This window comes from Marmota monax, unplaced genomic scaffold (genome assembly GCF_021218885.2).
Source record: "Marmota monax isolate L192 unplaced genomic scaffold, Marmota_monax_Labrador192_F-V1.1 WCK01_AAM20220418_F8-fsc00112, whole genome shotgun sequence".
Lineage (NCBI taxonomy): Eukaryota > Metazoa > Chordata > Mammalia > Rodentia > Sciuridae > Marmota > Marmota monax.
In genome coordinates, this window is record NW_026692073.1 from 2576510 (window position 1) to 2594865 (window position 18356).

Below are 18356 nucleotides of genomic sequence, written 5' to 3' on the forward strand. Positions count from 1 at the left end.
TCATGCCTACCACTTACTGTGTGTTCATTATATGTCTGTTGCATTAAAAGCTAGGTTTTGCTGTCATAGACCATCATTTCTGAAGAGGAAGATGTTATCTAGGAAGTTGTGGGAATTTTGATTCCTTGCACAGTTCAGAGATGTCTGAATATAAATCATTTAGGGAAGAGTGCAGCAGCCCCTTGGGCATGCCCTATTTTCTTTTCAAGGCAGATTGTTAAGAGTGAGTTGGTTTGAAGGACACACCTCACAAGTCAAATTTGCTGAATGCAGGTATTGTTTCTCTGTGGGTGCCCCATGCTTATTTCCTGTTTTGTTCCCACCTTCTAGTTTCAGTTTCAGATGTCATTGAGGACAATCGGCTCTGTGTCAAGCCTTCATGGGGTTACTGGGGGCAAAGTATCACCCAAACCTACTGTATTCCTATCACTGTTCTGTATCAGACCAAGTATCTTAAAATAAATTCCTTCAAAATCCTTCTTGGGGGCAGCCAGATTTCTGATTTCCTGATTTTTGTAAAGGCGCACACTGCAGGAAGTTGTGGGAATTTTGCTGCACACTGCAGGAAAGCCACTCTTAATAACTGCTCAGAAAAGGACAAAAATAGCTAATATGTAAAGTCTGATTAGAGTAGAGGAATGTCTTTTTAATAAGTAGTACCGACAGCCTAATACACTAAGTAAGCTAAGGTGATAAGGACAAAAAAAGTCTGGAGAAAGGCTGTCCCAACTTTCCTCCTCATTAGAGATATTAATTTGTAAAAAAGGATTCAATGTACTAAGTTAAAAATATATATAAATAACAACAACAATAACAACAAAATCAGTAGAGAAAACCTATACAATTTCCCCCTCCCTCCAGATTATTAACATTGTTAAATAATAGGAGGTGTGTTGAAGGACGAAAAAAAAAAAAGATGATGCAACTATTGGACGATTTTTTAAAAATGATGTTTTCCTTCACTTTTAAAGAGAAAAGTGGACTAATAGGATAAAGGGCTCCGTGTTGGACAACTTGATCATCTTTTTCTTGTGCTGAGCTAAGCCAGCTATACAAAGAGCAGGAAATTCAAAACCATTTACAAACTTCTTGTTTTGCTCTTAGAGAACTGTTCACATCATTCAAGAGGTCACCTGGAAAAAAAGGTACATAAAATACCATTTATAAAATATAATATATATTTTGCATAACTTATACCATTTAATGGTCTAAACAAAGGATCTAGAAATTTCTAGATCCCTTCCTTCTTATAATTGTTATTTTAAAAATTGCCTATCACATAATTTTACATTTCCTATTTCATATCATTCAGTTTATATCTTGGGTTCCTTGTCTACCTTTGTCTTCTTACTTAAAAAAAAAAAAAAGTCCTCAGTATCCTTCACATTTTGGCCACAAACTCTCTCTCTTCTCCCACGGTATATGTTTTTGTACAGTTGCTTCTGTCTCTGGACTGTTTCCTGAGCCTCTGTGTTCTCTGTATGGGAGCTGTAATCGATAGTCTAATCTTGGATCTATTCTCCAAATTAGTTCATGTCTCTGTTTAAGTTTATTAGCATGGATTTCTGGCCAAAAAACTATGTCAAATAAGAATTTAAATAAGGTTTAAAGAATTAGAGAAGCATTGAATAAAATTATGTAGTAGTGTGATAGTTTTACATCATTTTCTAAAAATTCCAACAAGGGTACACCTCCACGAATAAAAGGATAGTTCTTTGGGCTCCCTTCCCCCAGTGTTTTAGACAGATGTCTGTGTCTAGTTCCAGTTAATATAAAAAGGGACCTATTTCCTTAGCGGCTTTGGAAAGAAGAAAGCTGATGTTAAAGCTATGTTATGTGCCTTCCCATTTTTCACAAGTAACATAATAATTCACAGAAAACATACAGAGGAGCAGAAAGGAGAAACTGTTTTTCAAGGGTTGATTATTTAGATTAGAACTCATGAATGTGCTATTTATGGGTTTTCAAGTTTGGCAGGAGACGAGGATTGAGGAGGCAGAAAGGAACTATAAATGTTCCCGGGTTGTCTCTTACATCTCCTGAACATATTCCGTGTGAAAGTTTCTCCAGCCTAAGGCACCTAGTTGGCTTGCTTTTTGCCCCGCCTCGGGAGAGGTGTCCACCTTAATAACTATACTAATTATAATGGACAATAAATGGTACTTTATGGGCTACTGAGGACCAAGCAGCTCTGGAAGCCTTCATTAAAACAACAGCACAACCACAATCTCTGGAGGAATGCTATTATAGTGATTAGATGTTTAGGTGCCCTCATCATACGCAGTTTTTATTGAAAAAACCTTCCTTTGAACTTTTTTTTTTAATTATAGAAAAATTTCAAGGTACAGAAGGTAGAAAGAATAAGCATGCAATCTGTATCGCCGAGCTTCACCAGCTTTCCATTTTTTGTCCATCTTGTTCATCTATCTCCGTTTTTTTTTTTTTCCCCTCCTGGGTCAGAAAAATTTTAAACAAATACCAAAACATGATGGCATTTTAAAGACCCTAAAAATGTTACAGTAACTTGATTGGTTATTGCAAAATAGCTCCGGATAAAATAAGAAACGTTAAAAAAAAAAAAAAAAAAAAAAAAAACAACACAAGACTTCCCCCCCTGGCAGAAGTGGTTGTCACAAAGACTGTCTAGCATAGTGTATCTCCCTGGACAGGTGGAGGTGCCCCGGAGAAAAGACACAGACCCGAGGCAGGTAACTGAATGCCATCAAAGATACCTAATCTGAGCATGCGCACCCATACCTCAGAGTTGCTAAGGCCAGGAGGAAGATAGAGGTGCAGGATACAGCGAGAGCCAATCAGAGGGCGCAAAAACTAATCAGTTAGCCAATCCAGATTCAAAAGTGAATCAGGTCCTCCGCATTCTGCTCACCCCACCCGTATCCAATCAGAGACCCGGCTACTTTGGGCGGACTTTTCAAAACAGGGGAAACAAAACAAATCGGGGACCTTTAAAAGGTGCGATGAGACCAGAAATGATCTCCTTCCGCCTCTCAACCAGCTCACTGCCCTTTCCTCCTTTCAATCGTGAAATGAGACGGATGCCCAGACTCCACCCACGGCCTTTGTAACTGGGCGGGGGCTGGCTAGGTACAGCCTAGGAGAGGCTGTGGAGGCCCAGAGAGATACTGGACACTGTGGCTTAGAGGCGGGACTCTTTTTCAAAGTCTGTGGAGGAAGTGAAGGATTCCTCCGCGGAGAGTCACGTGCCCCGCCCCCTTGGGGGCGTCGAAAACTCAAAAAACAAAAACAAGGGCTTTGCTGGGGCCTCGCTGAGGCTAAGGCGGTGCAGGTAGAGGCACCGGCAGTGAGGGGTCAGCGTTGTGCCCAGAGCTGGGTGGGCGCTGGGGGGAGCAGGATGAAGACAGGGCTGTAAGGCCGAGGCGGCCGCGGCAGGAGGGAAGGCTGGGATGTCGGCCCCGGGGCACCGCTGAGGCTGCAGGTCCCAGACCTCGGAGACGGAGACGGGTCCGGCGCCCCCACCGCACCCCGTATACTCTGAAGTGCAACGCCAGGGGCCGTGGAGGCGCACCTTTGGCACGGTGAGTGGGCCTCCTGGGATTGCTCTGGGTTCCTTTGTTCCTCCTCGAGATTGTAGTGGGGATGGGGGAGGGTGATTAGAGACTTCTGGTTGCTGCCCACCCCTCATTCCCCCCCCCCCCCAACAGCCCGGGTCCTGCCCTTTGCTCCAGCCCCTGGGAGTTGCGGCAGTCAATGTTGGTGGGGTGGATGAAGGGGGCAACAAGGCTAAAAGCAGTTCTCTGCTTCGGCATCCACACCTCCTTTTGTCACGGGGGCTTGCTTGGGTGGTGCTTCCAGGATTGACAGCCCCAGAGCTCCGCACAGTTGCGGAACCCAAGCGTGAGTGGATTCACTGGTGATGTTCCGGTGTGGGCAGACTGAAGCTCTGTATCTCGACCCCAGCCCAGTGGGCCACGCCCCCTCTCGGATTGGGGTGTCTGGCACTTGGGGTACTTAAGTAATTGGCGCTGCGGAAGTGGATAGGGAAATCTTGGAGGCTGGGCTTTGACGGGGGTCTCTGGTGCTGGGATCCCCAGGCGGGGCGGAGCTCGAGAGTCTCCTCCCTCTGGTTCTTTGTTCAGTCGCGAGACTTTTTCTCCCCTCCTTCCTATTGTGCAATACCCCACCTCCAGAACCCTGGAGCTTTCCCGGCTCCCTGCTTGGTCCCTATAGTCCCTGTGCAGTCCCCTGGACAGAAGTCCTCTATGCACAGCTTTAGGTGGGGTAGATAGGCAGACCCTAGGGACGCTGCCAACCCGCAGACACTTTCCTGTTTGTGAAGCACCTCAGCTGGGGCTGGCTGGTTTGGCCCAGCGCTGGCCAGCGGACGTGACCACAAGCCCTTCCCCTGCCACACCTCCTTGGCGGTCAGGGAGGTTCTGGCAGATTGGTCCCCTCACCACCATTTCCTTGCAGGGGTGTGCTGGGGCGCCCCTCGTTGGAGGTATTGCCATCATTTTTTTTCTGCCTTACTTCACGGTGCCCGCACCCCCAAGTTACATATTTAACCTTATGTGGTGTCTTTGCTACAGATGAAGGATTTGGGGGCAGAGTACTTGGCAGATCGTGAAGGAGTTCAGCTCCTTGGATTGTTGAGTTTCTATCTGGAACAAGAGCAGAGATTCCAACCTCGAGAGAAAGGGCTGAGCTTGATTGAGGCTACCCCAGAGGTAAGTTTGCAGGAAGGAGGACTTGCTCAAGTAGCTAATGGGGATTGGAGAAGGTGATCCCGCCTCCAATTGAATGAAGACTTAGGCCAGCAAAAGACCAAAATTGGTCTTCCTGGAGTACTAAGAAAAACCTTAATACTGTACAGGATCGTGTTTTTGTTTCTTAGCAAGAAAGGAAGTAATACCAAGTATAGAGAAGTTCAGATGTTAGTTTCCCCAGCCTGCTTCTTCTGAGTGGGAGACTCTTAGAGAATTGAGCAGTTCATTTCCTACCCTCTGCCTATGAAATATTTATAGAATCTTAGCTGATTTTAGAAAAACAAAAACAAGCAAGGAAACATTTATTCTAAGGGAACTGAATTATACTGTATTTGCTGTTGCCCTCAGGAGTGTGGCAAAAGTTCAGGTTATGTTGAATTGCTGAAGTTCTTTTATGATGTGATTTTTAAATTAGTGTTTTACATCTTACATCTGATGAAGCTTTATTAACCACTCTTTCCCTCTGTGTTGTTGAAAGTTAAAGGGAAAGGATACCTTATTCTTTGAATCTGTGCATCATTTATATAGTTTTAAGAATATAATTAACTTTGGCTCTTGTTTTTTTATTGTAGAATGATAATACTCTGTGTTCAAGATTGAGAAATGCCAAAGTAGAAGATTTAAGGAGTTTAACTAACTTTTTTGGATCTTGCACTGAAACGTTTGTTCTAGCTGTCAATATTTTGGACAGATTCTTGGCTCTTATGAAGGTATTTAATCATTTCTGTAATTACATCCTATCAATACCTTTTCTATGTCCAGAGCCTAGCACAAAGGGTTCAGTAAATATTTATTAAGTGAACGTAACAGAAGTCTATTATACATATACATTTATAATAAGAATTGTGATTGTTAGTGCTAATGCCAGATCAAGAGACTTTAAGTGTATATTGTATCTTATACTAGGTTTTGCTGTACCTCTTAAATACTTTTTCTTGGAAAATGTGACAAAAAGAAGACTTTTTTCAGTACTCAATATAAATATGTATACAGTTCTCAAAAGAAGTTTTCATTTTTGCCGCAGTCTGGCTGGGCACAAATCATCACATTTCTATTAGAGCCTAGATGCTTTTAATTCCAAAACACAACAAATGAAGTAGACACCCTTCCCTGTGAGTCTTTTGAAAGTGAGCCACAGTCATTAACAATCACTAGCAACTGTTAGAAAAATGTGGTAATTCTCCTGCCAGTAGGATTGCTCTCAGCTGCTAGGTCAGTTTTCAGGGCACTGGAAAGAAAAGGACAGCCATCTGTCCATTGCATCTTTTATACATGTCCCACATGCTGCACAAACTGATGCAATATTTCTCTTGGGTAAAATAATGTAGAAGTATGGAATAGTTCTTAAGGATTTTTTGCATAAAAAGTTGTAGAAAGTATTGTTTTTATATCTGAAGATGTAGCAGGTTTTCTTTTTTTAACGTTGAAAAGCTCAATTTTTTTGAGGGAGATTTTATTTTAGATTTACAAAATTTAAAAGATTACAGAGTATTACTCAGTGCTAGAAATCTAACTTTTCACTGCATTGTGTTTTTTTCCCCTTGCATTTAAGTATTTTAAATGTTCAAAAAAACCTTATTTACTTTTTTAAACTGGATTTTGATTTTACTGGTGCTGGGGATGGAGATTGAACCCAGGGCACTCTGCCACTGAGCTACATCCCAGCCCTTTGTTATTTTCAGACAGGGTCTCGCTAAGTTGCTGAGGCTGGCATTGAACTTGCCATCCTCCTGCCTTTGCCTCCTGAGTCACTGGGATTACAGGCATGTGCCACCATGCCAGGCCTAAAAACAAATGCTAAGAAGTTCTAAAATGTAAAAATGAGTATAATTGTGGGTAAAGGCAAGTGAATATATATAAGAGAAGCAGCTGGATTGTGTTCTCTTTTAAGAGTAGGGGCATGATTACTATATATTTTTAAGTATCTGCTATACTTAAAGTGACAGTTAAAAGAATTCTTTTGTTTTTGTTTTCCAGGTGAAACCTAAACATTTATCTTGCATTGGAGTCTGTTGTTTTCTGCTGGCTGCTAGAATAGTTGAAGAAGAATGCAATATTCCGTCCATTCATGATGTAATCCGGATTAGTCAGTGTAAATGTACTGCTTCTGACATAAAACGGATGGAAAAAATAATTTCAGAAAAATTGCACTATGAATTGGAAGCTACTACTGCCTTAAACTTTTTGCACTTATATCATACTATTATACTCTGTCATATATCAGAAAGGTTAGTGGGATTAATAATGAAAGTTTTGTACTTTGAGCATTGCTGTAACAGTAAAATATTAGGGTGCCAGTTTTCAACTTGTTCTCTTTTTGGTTTTTGATTCTGAGGATGTGGCTCAGTGGTTAAGTGCTGCTGAGTTTTGGGGACTTATTAAGTTGCTTAGGGCCTCATTAAGTTGCTGAAGCTGTCCTTGAACTTGGGATACTCCTGCTTCAACCTTCCAGTTCTCTGGGATTACAGGCATGCAGCATCACACCCAGATAACTTGCACTTTTAATAGGAAGTTCTTAAAATCATTTAAGACTTTGACATTTTGTGTTTTATAGGAAAGAAATACTGAGCCTTGACAAACTAGAAGCTCAGCTGAAAGCTTGCAACTGCCGACTTGTCTTTTCCAAAGCAAAAGTAAGTATTTCTTACACATCTCATAGTTTCTATTTTGAATTTTAAAAAATAAATTTAATTTTTTCTTTTTTCTTTCTCTTTTTATCTTTTGATAGCCATCTATATTAGCTTTGTGCCTTCTCAATTTGGAAGTAGAAACTTTGAAATCCGTTGAATTACTGGAAATTCTCCTGCTTGTTAAAAAGCATTCCAAGGTAAATATCTTAAGTCCAAGGGTTTTTTTTCCTGATATTTCATTTTTTTCCCCCTGTGGTATCTTAAATATTAAGTAATATAGTATGGGGTTCTTAATTTTTGTATTCATTTTTTTCTTATATATCAAGTATAAATACAGCTTTGGATATTAAGCTAGATGGGAGTTTGATCAGTTAGTCCAGCACTGTGTTTGCTTGCAGGTGTTCTTTCTGTAGTATCACGTCAGAGGCTAATAAAGCTGTATATATTGCCACATGCACATTGTTTTAAAATGTATACTAGGAAGTAGACTTAATATGTGCATTAATAGAATAGGATGGCATTCCTTCTCATCTGTAGGGCTGAATCATTTCATTAGTAGCATTACCAAATTAACATCAGCCTTATTTCTCTTTTTAAGCCTCTTAGGCAGGCCATCCCAGTGTTTTTGCAGTCAAAAAGAGGGGTAAGGCAAAAATAAGCACAGTTTGTTTTTATAAACTAATAGTCTAGTTGAGGAAACAAATCATGAGATAGTGTATTCTGTTGTTTATATCATGTTTCAATGCAGATAATAGTGAATATAGGAATGTTTGGGGGTTGTTAGCCAAGATATATGGCAGACCAGGAGAGGAGCCTGGTGAGTGCTAAGAAATTCTTGAAGAGTGAAGGTTTGCACAATAAAGCTTATATTTAAGAAATTAGTAGACTGTTAGAAGATGGGTTTGGAAAGTCATTTTAGGGTAGGCTTGCAGGTAGACTGTCTGAGTGATAGCCACATGCAGGAATAAGAAAATCAAACACAAGCAATAGTTTTCAGAGCCAATCATGGAAATGAGGCAAGGAATGTGAATGACCAAGATTTGGACCTAGAATGGAGAGAATATTGGCATAATTCAAAGAAACTTGGAAGAAGTTAATTTGTGATGAAAGAAGTATGATTTCTGATGCTTGCATACCCAGGCATGCATGTGTTTGGCAGCCTGGAATAAAAACTCAGAAGATAAATTGTGGTTAAAGATTTAGTTTGGGAATTTTCCATGAAGAAGTGATAGTTGAAACCTAAAGAAACTTAGGGAGCTTCTTTGAAGCTCTAGGGTTTTCAGTATTGCCCTTTTCTTCCCTTAGGACCCAAGCAAGATAGAGAGGTACATCCAGACAAGTAAGAGCATGGTCAGGTTGGAAAGAGGTTTTTAAGAAGGAGGTGGCCAAGAGTATTGAATTTTGATGAGAAGTTTAGTATAATGAAAATTGAAGGAAGTCATTGATGTCTTGGAGGTGATGTTAATAGAGTAGTGAGAAAGGATTGGTTGAAGCCAGATTATAGGAGGCTTAACATGTGACTGAATCTAGTGGAAATGGAGGCCAAGATGATACAAAAACCTTCTGCTTGAGGTGGAAGGGCATGTGAAATATTTTGTTGGTAACTTCTAGGCTTTTTAATCATAATTTTACAGTTTTCATCTGAACTTATTAATGGTGATATATGGAGGCATCATCAGTGAAAATTGATTCCATGAAATAAACTGGGCATTACCCAGTGGTGAAGGAACTATGTTTTTTTTTTTTTTTTTTTGGTGGGGGGATCTTCTTTCATATTGGTAACTTCTCCTTTAGTTTATATCTGGTGTCACAATATAAATGTATATTATTAGCAACCTATACAGTGTCTTGTTATAGAAACAACATTGATTTCTATAACAATGTTTATGTAACAAAAGGAAAGTTAATTTTTTTTTTTGCATGGGACTAGTAAAGAATATACTTGTGGGGGAAAGAAAAGTATAATATATTTGATAGTTGATTTATTAAAAGACAGTTTAAGTCAGTGTGTTAGAGTAGGCAAACCTTTCTATGTATTGAATGCTATGTAAATTATAGTGCTCTTCCTATAAAATTGGTTCCCAAATTTTGATCGCATTTAAATTATCTGGGGGACTTAAAAATCTCTTGACACCCAGGTTATACTCTGTATCAAATTATAATATTATAATATTTTTTTTTAAACCAATCACCTGATAATTCCAAGTGCAGGGTTTGGGAACCAGTGCTATGACCTCTTCATTAAAATATATATATATTTTTTCCTCACAGATTAATGACACCGAGTTCTTCTATTGGAGGGAGCTAGTATCTAAATGTTTAGCTGAATATTCTTCTCCTGAATGTTGCAAACCAGATCTTAAGAAGTTAGTTTGGATTGTTTCAAGGCGCACAGCTCAGAACCTCCACAATAGCTACTATAGTGTTCCCGAGTTGCCAACAATCCCAGAGAGGGGTTGTTTTGATGAAAGTGAAAGGTAAGCAGGTATCTTGGCTAATTAGACTTCCACACACTATAACTAATTTTTATTGAAAAAGAGCTGTGGATCACTGCAACATAAGGCATCAGAAAAAGGTCCTACTCTTATTGCATAATTTCTTCAGAAGAAAAAAATTAACCAGCAGTTTCATTAAAATGATAATAATTTATAAGCCTCCCCTTAAAAAAAAGGTTGTTTTTGTCTCTGTCTCCCGCTCTTTGAAATATAGATCAGTTAAAACAAATAACAGTATTCTAGGCTTTTTAATGTTCAAATGAATTTCTAATATGATGCTATGAGGAAGAGACTGAGGGGTAGGTGACTGGAAAATAAAGGGGCCAAGTTCTACAGATATTTTTTCAGTTTTGCCAAATGTCATTTTCTTTTTTAGAATTAATCATTTTTGTAAAGTGAATATTTTTAATAAACTTGATTGTTTTATGCTACAGAGATAAAAGACTGGAATTTTCATTTTTGTAGCTTGTTGGTTTCTTGCTTTGATACTTGGAGAGGATTAGTGATGATTATTGATACTAGAAAGACATTTAAATAGACTATGGAATAGGACATATGTTGTCTTTAGTTTGCATTTCTTGGATTTAAAACACTTAGAATTCTTTAATTAGTTAATGCAAGAGTTGTTATTTGGAATAAGAATATTAGTTTGGCAAGTAGTAATTTGTGTAAATCTCTTAAAGAAAAATTATTTTCTAATGAGATTACAATAAACTTCACCCTAGGAGATCCTTACAAGTCAAATTCGGCTCTGTATTATAAAGAATAACGTTTGTATACAAAGTCCTAAGACTAGAGATATTCATATAGACTACAGCATATAGACAGACTACAGTTTAGTTCTTTTTCCTATAAAGCATCTGTGTATTTTAAGTAACGATCCACTCTTTTTGTCTCTTTTTCCCTTTAGTGAGGACTCTTGTGAAGATATGAGTTGTGGAGAAGAGAGTCTCAGCAGTTCTCCACCCAGTGACCAAGAGTGCACCTTCTTTTTCGATTTCAAAGTGGCACAGACACTGTGTTTTCCATCTTAACTAATTGTTCTGTGTCAGAGTTTAAATTTGTCTACCAGTTTTAAAGCAATAAATGGGGGAGTAGGTGGTTTTCTGGTCCAGCCCCCATCTAGGCAGGAATTACATGGACTAGAATACCTACCTTCTATTTATTATTCAGATCAGATCTGGCCTATTTTCATATTTAAATCCTAAGCCATCAAATGGGTTAGTGCCTCTTAAATAATTAACAATACTTTAGATATTGGCACTTTATTTTTGTTGTTGGTCTTTAGCTATCTGGGGCAGGAAGGAAGGTGCTGATACCTTTAATTTGTTACTTTTCAAGAAGATTTTTAAAGTTGAGTAGTGTAGCGTAAGCTTTTTTATAAAGCCTTCAGGTGTCTTTATTTAACAGATTGGGAGTGTGCAAGTGCTTCCTTAGCAGGGACAATGGTTAATCTTTTCATGGTTTATCTTAGATTTTCTTCTCTCATTCTCAGAACAGAGACTACACAGTATTCTTAAATGTCAAACATATTCTGTTGCTTTTTAAGTGACCATTGTACTATTTGATGCAGATCCTATAAACTTAGGAATTGTTAACATTTCTGTGAATTTTAGTATATAATGTCTTTAATTGAGGTTTCTGCTAAAGCAGAAATAATTGTTAAGCTAGAGTTGCTAGATAGTTGAATCCTTAATGCCTAAGTATTGTCAGACTATAGTATTATTTTAATGTTATTAAAAAATCCATAATCTGCTAGTTTTGCATGTACCTGTATGAAAGCAGTACAGGAAGTTAAACAGAACTAGGTTAACTATGGAATTGATAAATGTTGATTTAGAAGCACATTTTATCTCATTTTCTTATATTAAAAAGTCTGCATGATCACATTTTATTTCATTTGTAATTCACATTTCAAAAATAATGTGTTAGTATATGGGTGCCAAGATTTTAATATGAAGTAAAAAGAACTCCAGTGTTTGTAGTATTATAGTTTTAAGCAAATCTGTTGTGATCCAGCTGTATGGATGGGGATATATAAAAACTCTGTACACCTAAGATTTTGTACAGAGAATTTTTAACTTTATAAAACTGTATATGAAAATGTAAATCTTTAATATTGTACATAAAATACTGTATTTTTTTACCTTGTGTGTGTGATAGTCTAGTCATTGCATGTAAATATAATTTATTATGTATTCGGTGTTATAATCAGACATGGATGACTTACTTTTTTACTGGTAAGTCAACATCCATTGGATGTTTTCTGAAGTGGATTTTTTTGAAGTGATAATAGATTATAATTCAATAAAAATATCACTGAATTTTTGTTTGCAATCACATCTTAATTTTTAATCTTTTGGTAAAAATACTTGCTGAATTTCAATGAGAAGGCTTGAAGTGCCTCTACCGTCAGCCCTCTAACTGGCTACCAAAAGTCCTTTGGGTAATAGCTCCTTACCACAGTTTCGTTCTGCCTTGAAAGTACCCAAAGTGAATCTGTCACTTGAGGATTGACTTCTCTCTGGGGTGGATTCATATTAAAGTAAGCTCTCAGAGACTGGGAATTAACCTGAATGCCTATTAAATTACTGTGAAAGGCAACCAGAATGCCCAGGTTGGCAGGTCAGTACAATCTCTGACAAATCAAATTCTAATTACAATGTTGCTTAGTGAATAAGCATGGATGGAGTCCTGCTGGCTACTGGCTGTTTGGATCTTTACGTCTCAGGTTGTTTTGCAAGAGGTGATCTTTTTTTGTAGAAGTTCCCCCATCTAGTTTGATTTTGTAGACTTCATTTTCTGGGTTGGTTAAAAATCAAAGTACCCTGAATATGGTTTTCATGTAATACCACTCCTTCTTTGGAGATAAGGGTGTATTTTCCTACCCTTCAATGGAGAATCTGCTTGAGGATGATTTTCTGAGTAATTTTGGCACATAATGAACAAAATATTCTGCATTCAGATTTTGGTTCTTTGAGATGTAAAAGTTATTTGTGACTTTCCAAATCTTAGGACCCTCTTAAGTTCCCCCAGGGTTGTATTGCTTCTTGCTAGATGCTCCTTCTGAGTAAGTCGGATATGATTTCATTTGAACCCTTTTCTGATTTTAAGTATATTATGTTTAGACTTCTTTATTGAGCTCCCAAACCTGTTTATTTACAACTGGCCATTCTACTTGGAAATTCCTGATCACTCCTAAACCTGCTCTTCCTGTATGTCTATCTCAGTGAATAAGAGTTCTATCTATTCAAGTCAGAAACTAAGGTGATATCTTCATCTCTTCTGCCTGTTTACTGAAGGGTCACCAGCCTCTTATCATTTATGTGATTTTCTTAATGCTGTTTATCTCTCTTTACTTGGTCTCTTTTTCCATCCCTGGTTCAGACCTGCCTTCTTACTAACAGTTATTGCAATATGTTAGTGATTTTTCATTTGAGGCTTATTGCTTATTTCTTCATTGCTACCTGTACATACTGTTAAAATATGTAAAATTGACCTGAAAAATTGTTTAATAGGGCCCAATCAGAAAACCTATCTTATGACATATAAGTCTCTTTCTAATTAATGTACATTTGTTTCTGGCTTGTTTCTCCATACCATTTCCTATAGCTTAAAAATTTGTATTAAGAAAACTGACAGCTATGTGGAAGACGGACTGAAGCAGGTGTGTGTGCTTTGCTGTTTCTGTTGTGCATGGTGAAGTATTATGCCAGGGCCCTTGGTCTCTACCCATCTGACACTGCTTCTACCCTTCCCTGCAGGAAGTTGAGATTAGACAAACAATTTGCTTTAATTACCTGTCACACTCAGAGCTGATACTATTACAAAGGCATTGTTTGCACACTTCTTATGGCGATTTTAACCATTTGTGATCTAGGATCTGCCTTTGTCTTCAATTCTTTTGAGCATTTTAACATTATGTTCCAATATAGCATGTCTCTGCTTACCTCTCATCCCCCTACCACACATGCAAATTATTAATTTAGTTAGGTAATCCACTTAGATTTTTATATGTGTTAAAACAATGTACCTTGCATTTGCTATTTTTGAACTCAGTTTCCTAATTATTTAGTACCAGAAATTATAAAAAATTTATATTCATTTGTGTTTAGCCAGTCATATTATATCATAGGTAGTTTCCCAAGATGCCAGCAAGTGAGTCTTCAGTACAAGCTGCTGGAATACAAGCTGCTCTTTTTATCAAATTAGGGAAGTCTATTTCCCTTGAAGTTTGGCCTTATGATTGGCTTTGCCTACTAAAGTGCGGTGGAAGACATTCAGTGTATATCTACACCTAGGTTTTAAGAGTATGGCAGTTACCTTTTTAATCCCTCTTCGAAGCCAGCTACCATGCTGCAAAAGAGCTCTGGCCGAGTTACTGAAAGTTTGGAAGACATGGAGAGTGGGTCTTGAGGATGAGAGACCATCTGGGGTGATCTGAGCTCCCAGGTGAATACCACTGTCTACTCCCTGTGGTATACATCGTAGAGGAATCACCCGCTGATCCCAATCAGCTTACAGACAAAAATAATAAGTCTTTTTTTTTAATGTCACTAGATTTTGGGGTGGTTTATTACACAGCAAGAGTTTGTTATTTATGGTCAATTGGTGATTATCTCTGGAGAGATTATAGGTGTTTTTTAAATTATGCTTATCTGTAGTTTCCTTTTTTTTTTTTCTTAAAATGGATTTGAATTACTGGCATATTAAAAGAAAAAAGAATGAACTTTAAAAAACACATGATAGCTTTCCTTTCATGAAAATTTTTAATGATGTCTTGCTATTCCTTAGCATCAAGTTCAAACTCCTTACTATGAGAAGACCCTCTAGTTGGCTCTGTTCCCTTCTCAGCCTCACTATACTTTTAGCTCCTTCCACTTATGGCTGATTTCATTTACTTCAGTGAGTTCATGCACACTATTTCCTCTGGCTGGAACTCCCCAAGAAGGCCCACTCCTATTGGCCACTCCTGTCACCCTCATCTAATGGACTCCTACCAAATTACCTTACATAGTCTTTCTACCCCCTTATTCACTTGTTCATTTGCTTGTTGGATATCTGAATGTTTCTTATGGGCCAGGCACCACATTATGCTTGCTGTATGGCACAAAGCACAACTCACAATATTGCTGCCCTCTGGGAATTTACAGTCTAGTGGTAGAAACAATGATTCACAATAATTAATATAATTTTTAAAGGGTGTGATGATATTTTCTTATAATCTTTCTGTAACTCCTTGGCTTTACCTGTTAGTGCTACATATTTCCATGAAACCCTATATTTTTTAATACCTTGCTTGTCCGTCCCCCTTGTCTGTTCACCTGACTTGAATATGGGGGCTATTTGTCTCCCTTGTCCTTAGTTGAATGCTCAACACCCGGCAGGATTTCTGGCCCACACTCCTGCAACTTTATTTAGGTAACAAGCAGCGTTATTGAACACTTACTATGACCCAGGCACCTTACATGAATTATTTAGTCTTTACCACAATGCTATTTGACAACTTCTGCTATTAGTCCCATTTTACATATGAAGAAAATAATGATTAGAGAAGTTAAGTTCCTTCTCACAGATGGAGTAAGTGGCAGGGTTGTAACTCAATCCAAATCTGTCTGCCAAACACGATGCTCTTAACCACAATGTTAACTACTCAAAAGTTGATGGTACTCAATTATTGAATGAATAATGAAATTTGTATGAAGAAAATCCTACTCAAAAAAACCAGTAAAGTAAATCATATTATTCTCCTGTTTTTAAGCATTCCCACCCATATAAAGGAAAATTGGCCAAGATTTAGAGTTAAAATATCTCATACTCAGGAGTCAGATTAGAACACTAATGTAAAATTTCAAGGCATGCACACAGGACAGAATCCAAGGTTTTGTGCATGCTTAGATGCATACTCTACCACTGAGCTGCACCCGCAACCCCCAATGGCTGGGAATTTTAATTTGCCCTGGAAACCTCTTTGTACTCAGGCCTGTGGGCCTTTCTAAAACCTTTAACATCTAGTTCCTTTTATACTTGGGTTATAGTTTATTATTATTATGGATTCCAAGACCCAAAGTCAGTGTTAATGGGGGTGGAACTTTGTAATAGTAGAGGACTGTTAAAAGTTTGCTTGCCCTTTGTCTGTTTTACTATTATCCAACATAGCAATCACTTTGCACTTACTCATTTAGGCTCTGGGATATTTCCAATAAGTATTTCACATGTCTGTGGTTCATCCTCTTGCCTAAACTGTAAGCTTCTGAAAAGAGACTACATATTCTGCTTCCTTTATATCCTTCAAGGTGCCTAGCATAATGCTAGGCAAAGAACATGTGTCAACACTTTTCTATGCATTGATGATAATGCCTGAACCGTGTCTTTTCCATTCTTTGTTTGGTGAAGCTAAACTTCTATGCATGTAGGGACAAATTCACCCTCTCCAAAGCCAGGAGTTTAAATCATTAACAGGGCATGTGGGAGGCCCTGGCCCACTGGCAGGATTAGGTGTACCTTATTCAAGAAGGTGGCATACTGAGGAAGAACATAGGCTCTGCACCAAACTGTCAGGGTTTGAGACTGGGTTTGGCCACTAACTCTATGACCAGGCAGAGTTTTAACTAAAGTGTCTTGTATCTCAGTTTCTTTGTCTGTGTAAAGGGCTAATAACAGTGGCTATCTGAAGTATATTGCCAAGCAGCCCCAGCTGTGCTGAGTGGGGATTGCCTTAGCTGCAGAGAGACATCTCAGCCCTGGACCATATTCTCCCGGGAATGCCTACTACTAATGGCCAGTTGAGGCTGAAGGATGTATAAGGCCTGGTAACTTGGATCCAATATAGAACAATTCAAATAGACCATTTTGGCTTCAGAGCTTCCAGTGACTGCAGCTATTGTGAGGTCTGCATTGTAGCTTTACTCCCTCTAACCAGCCTTTCTTCCTTACCCTTCCTTTCATGGCTGCTAATCTCAAAGGTGTTCCCTAATAAACACTGTGCATCCTAAATTTTGCCTCAGAGTCCACTTCATGGACATTACCACTGGCAACACTGCCTTCCTGGTTACTATGCATATTAAATATGATGATACATGGTTTGGGAACAATGCCCAATAAGACACTCAGTAAATATTGGCTGTAATGATTATTATCCCATTTTTGTCCCCACCTTTACCTTCCTGCTAAAATAGGACTCCCTTATTTGTCTAATTACTATTGAGCTATTATGATGTAGAGTGCTGTCCCAAGCCCTGAGAATTCAAAAAGGAATTCAAGCACAGTTCTTAGCCTTGAGAAACCCACAATCTAACAGGGGAGGCAGATGGAATGTAAGAAACATCTATGAGGTGCTGTGTTAGTGACCTGGCTTTGCTTCTCATCTATTTCTAACCTTCCAGGTGGAAACTTTTAGTTCCATATGGTGTGATCTCAGTCATTCAAGGAAGGCCCTGATGATGGCCTGTCTTCTTCAAGGCCCTGATGATGGCCTCACATTCTTGTTTCCCTCCAGCTCATTCCGTTTTCTACTTGTAGCATATTTTTCCTTTAGCTAAACACTTGCAGTGTGGTTAAATACTGATATGTCCAACAGGGTTTACACTTTCATGAGATTCAGAAACTTTGGTTTGAGGCAGGGTTTGAACAGCTCTTAACTGGAATGTAGTTTTGGACAAGGCTTATTTATTAGTTCAGGTTTCCCATGAAACAGACACAGAGATGAAGTCAGAAGTACAGTAGAACCTCTATGATGTAGAGATGTGACAGAGTCAGATAGCTTGGGAGCAGAAGTTGTCCATTAGACGTACCCATTTTGAGCAGAAATGCCAGCCTACTGCTCCCAAGCACTCAGTCATTGGATGAGGACTACCCAGGAAGAGGTTGGCTTTGGCTCAAATACTGAGGTGGAGTCTGATGGTGCTGTAGCTGGAGGCTGTCAGCTACTGTCCTCCTTGTAGCAAGGCAAATCTCTTTCTGGAAGAGAGATCCATGTGGTGCACTTCCAACGTGCTACACCACATAATTTCTCTGAGAACTAGTTTTGTTTTTTTAAATCTGAAAAAGTGATCTTTTTTTTTTAAAATTTTTATTGTTGGTTGTTCAAAACATTACATAGTTCTTGATATATCATATTTCACATTTTGATTCAAGTGGGTTATGAACTCCCATTTTTACCCCGTATACAGGTTGCAGAATCACATGGGTTATACATCCACTGATTTACATATTGCCATACTAGTGTCTGTTCTATTCTGCTGCCTTTCCTATCCTCTACTGTCCCCCCCTCCCCTGAAAAAGTAATCTTGAGATGGGCAAAAGCTCTCAGCACAAACACTCCAGTCAAACCACTACACTGACACACTGGACCCATCTAACATAACTTTCGGCAGCCTCAGGTGGCATCCATGAGAGAATCCAGTCCCCTTTCGAGTTCCTGTCTGGGAAAACTCAGTGCTGTGAAAAGAATTTGCTGTTTGTTTTGGCCCATACCTGACTACAGG

General features: G+C 38.7%; 1 protein-coding gene across 2 annotated transcripts; it reads left to right on the forward strand.

Annotated features, from left to right (window-relative positions):
* The first annotated feature begins 3195 nt into the window (after window positions 1-3195).
* Window positions 3196-12207, forward strand: Ccng2 (cyclin G2). 2 transcript variants are annotated; one of them, XM_046459141.2, is made up of 8 exons: window positions 3196-3557; window positions 4569-4706; window positions 5318-5455; window positions 6723-6973; window positions 7300-7378; window positions 7474-7572; window positions 9647-9852; window positions 10781-12207. In XM_046459141.2, the coding sequence occupies exons 2-8, from the start codon at window positions 4569-4571 to the stop codon at window positions 10902-10904; spliced, it is 1035 nt and encodes a 344-aa protein (XP_046315097.1). In that variant the 5' UTR covers window positions 3196-3557; the 3' UTR covers window positions 10905-12207. The 2 variants fall into 2 exon arrangements, with proteins under 2 accessions (XP_046315097.1, XP_046315100.1); XM_046459144.2 differs by lacking the exon at window positions 3196-3557 and adding an exon at window positions 4090-4480.
* The last annotated feature ends 6149 nt before the right edge of the window (window positions 12208-18356 follow it).

Excerpts from the sequence above, each read along its gene's own strand:
- Ccng2 (XM_046459141.2), top strand. The coding sequence starts at position 4,569 with ATGAAGGATTTGGGGGCAGAGTACTTGGCAGATCGTGAAGGAGTTCAG. Across the intron at positions 6,974-7,299 it reads CTCTGTCATATATCAGAAAG|GAAAGAAATACTGAGCCTTG; the intron begins GTTAGTGGGATT and ends TGTGTTTTATAG. Across the intron at positions 7,379-7,473 it reads TTGTCTTTTCCAAAGCAAAA|CCATCTATATTAGCTTTGTG; the intron begins GTAAGTATTTCT and ends ATCTTTTGATAG.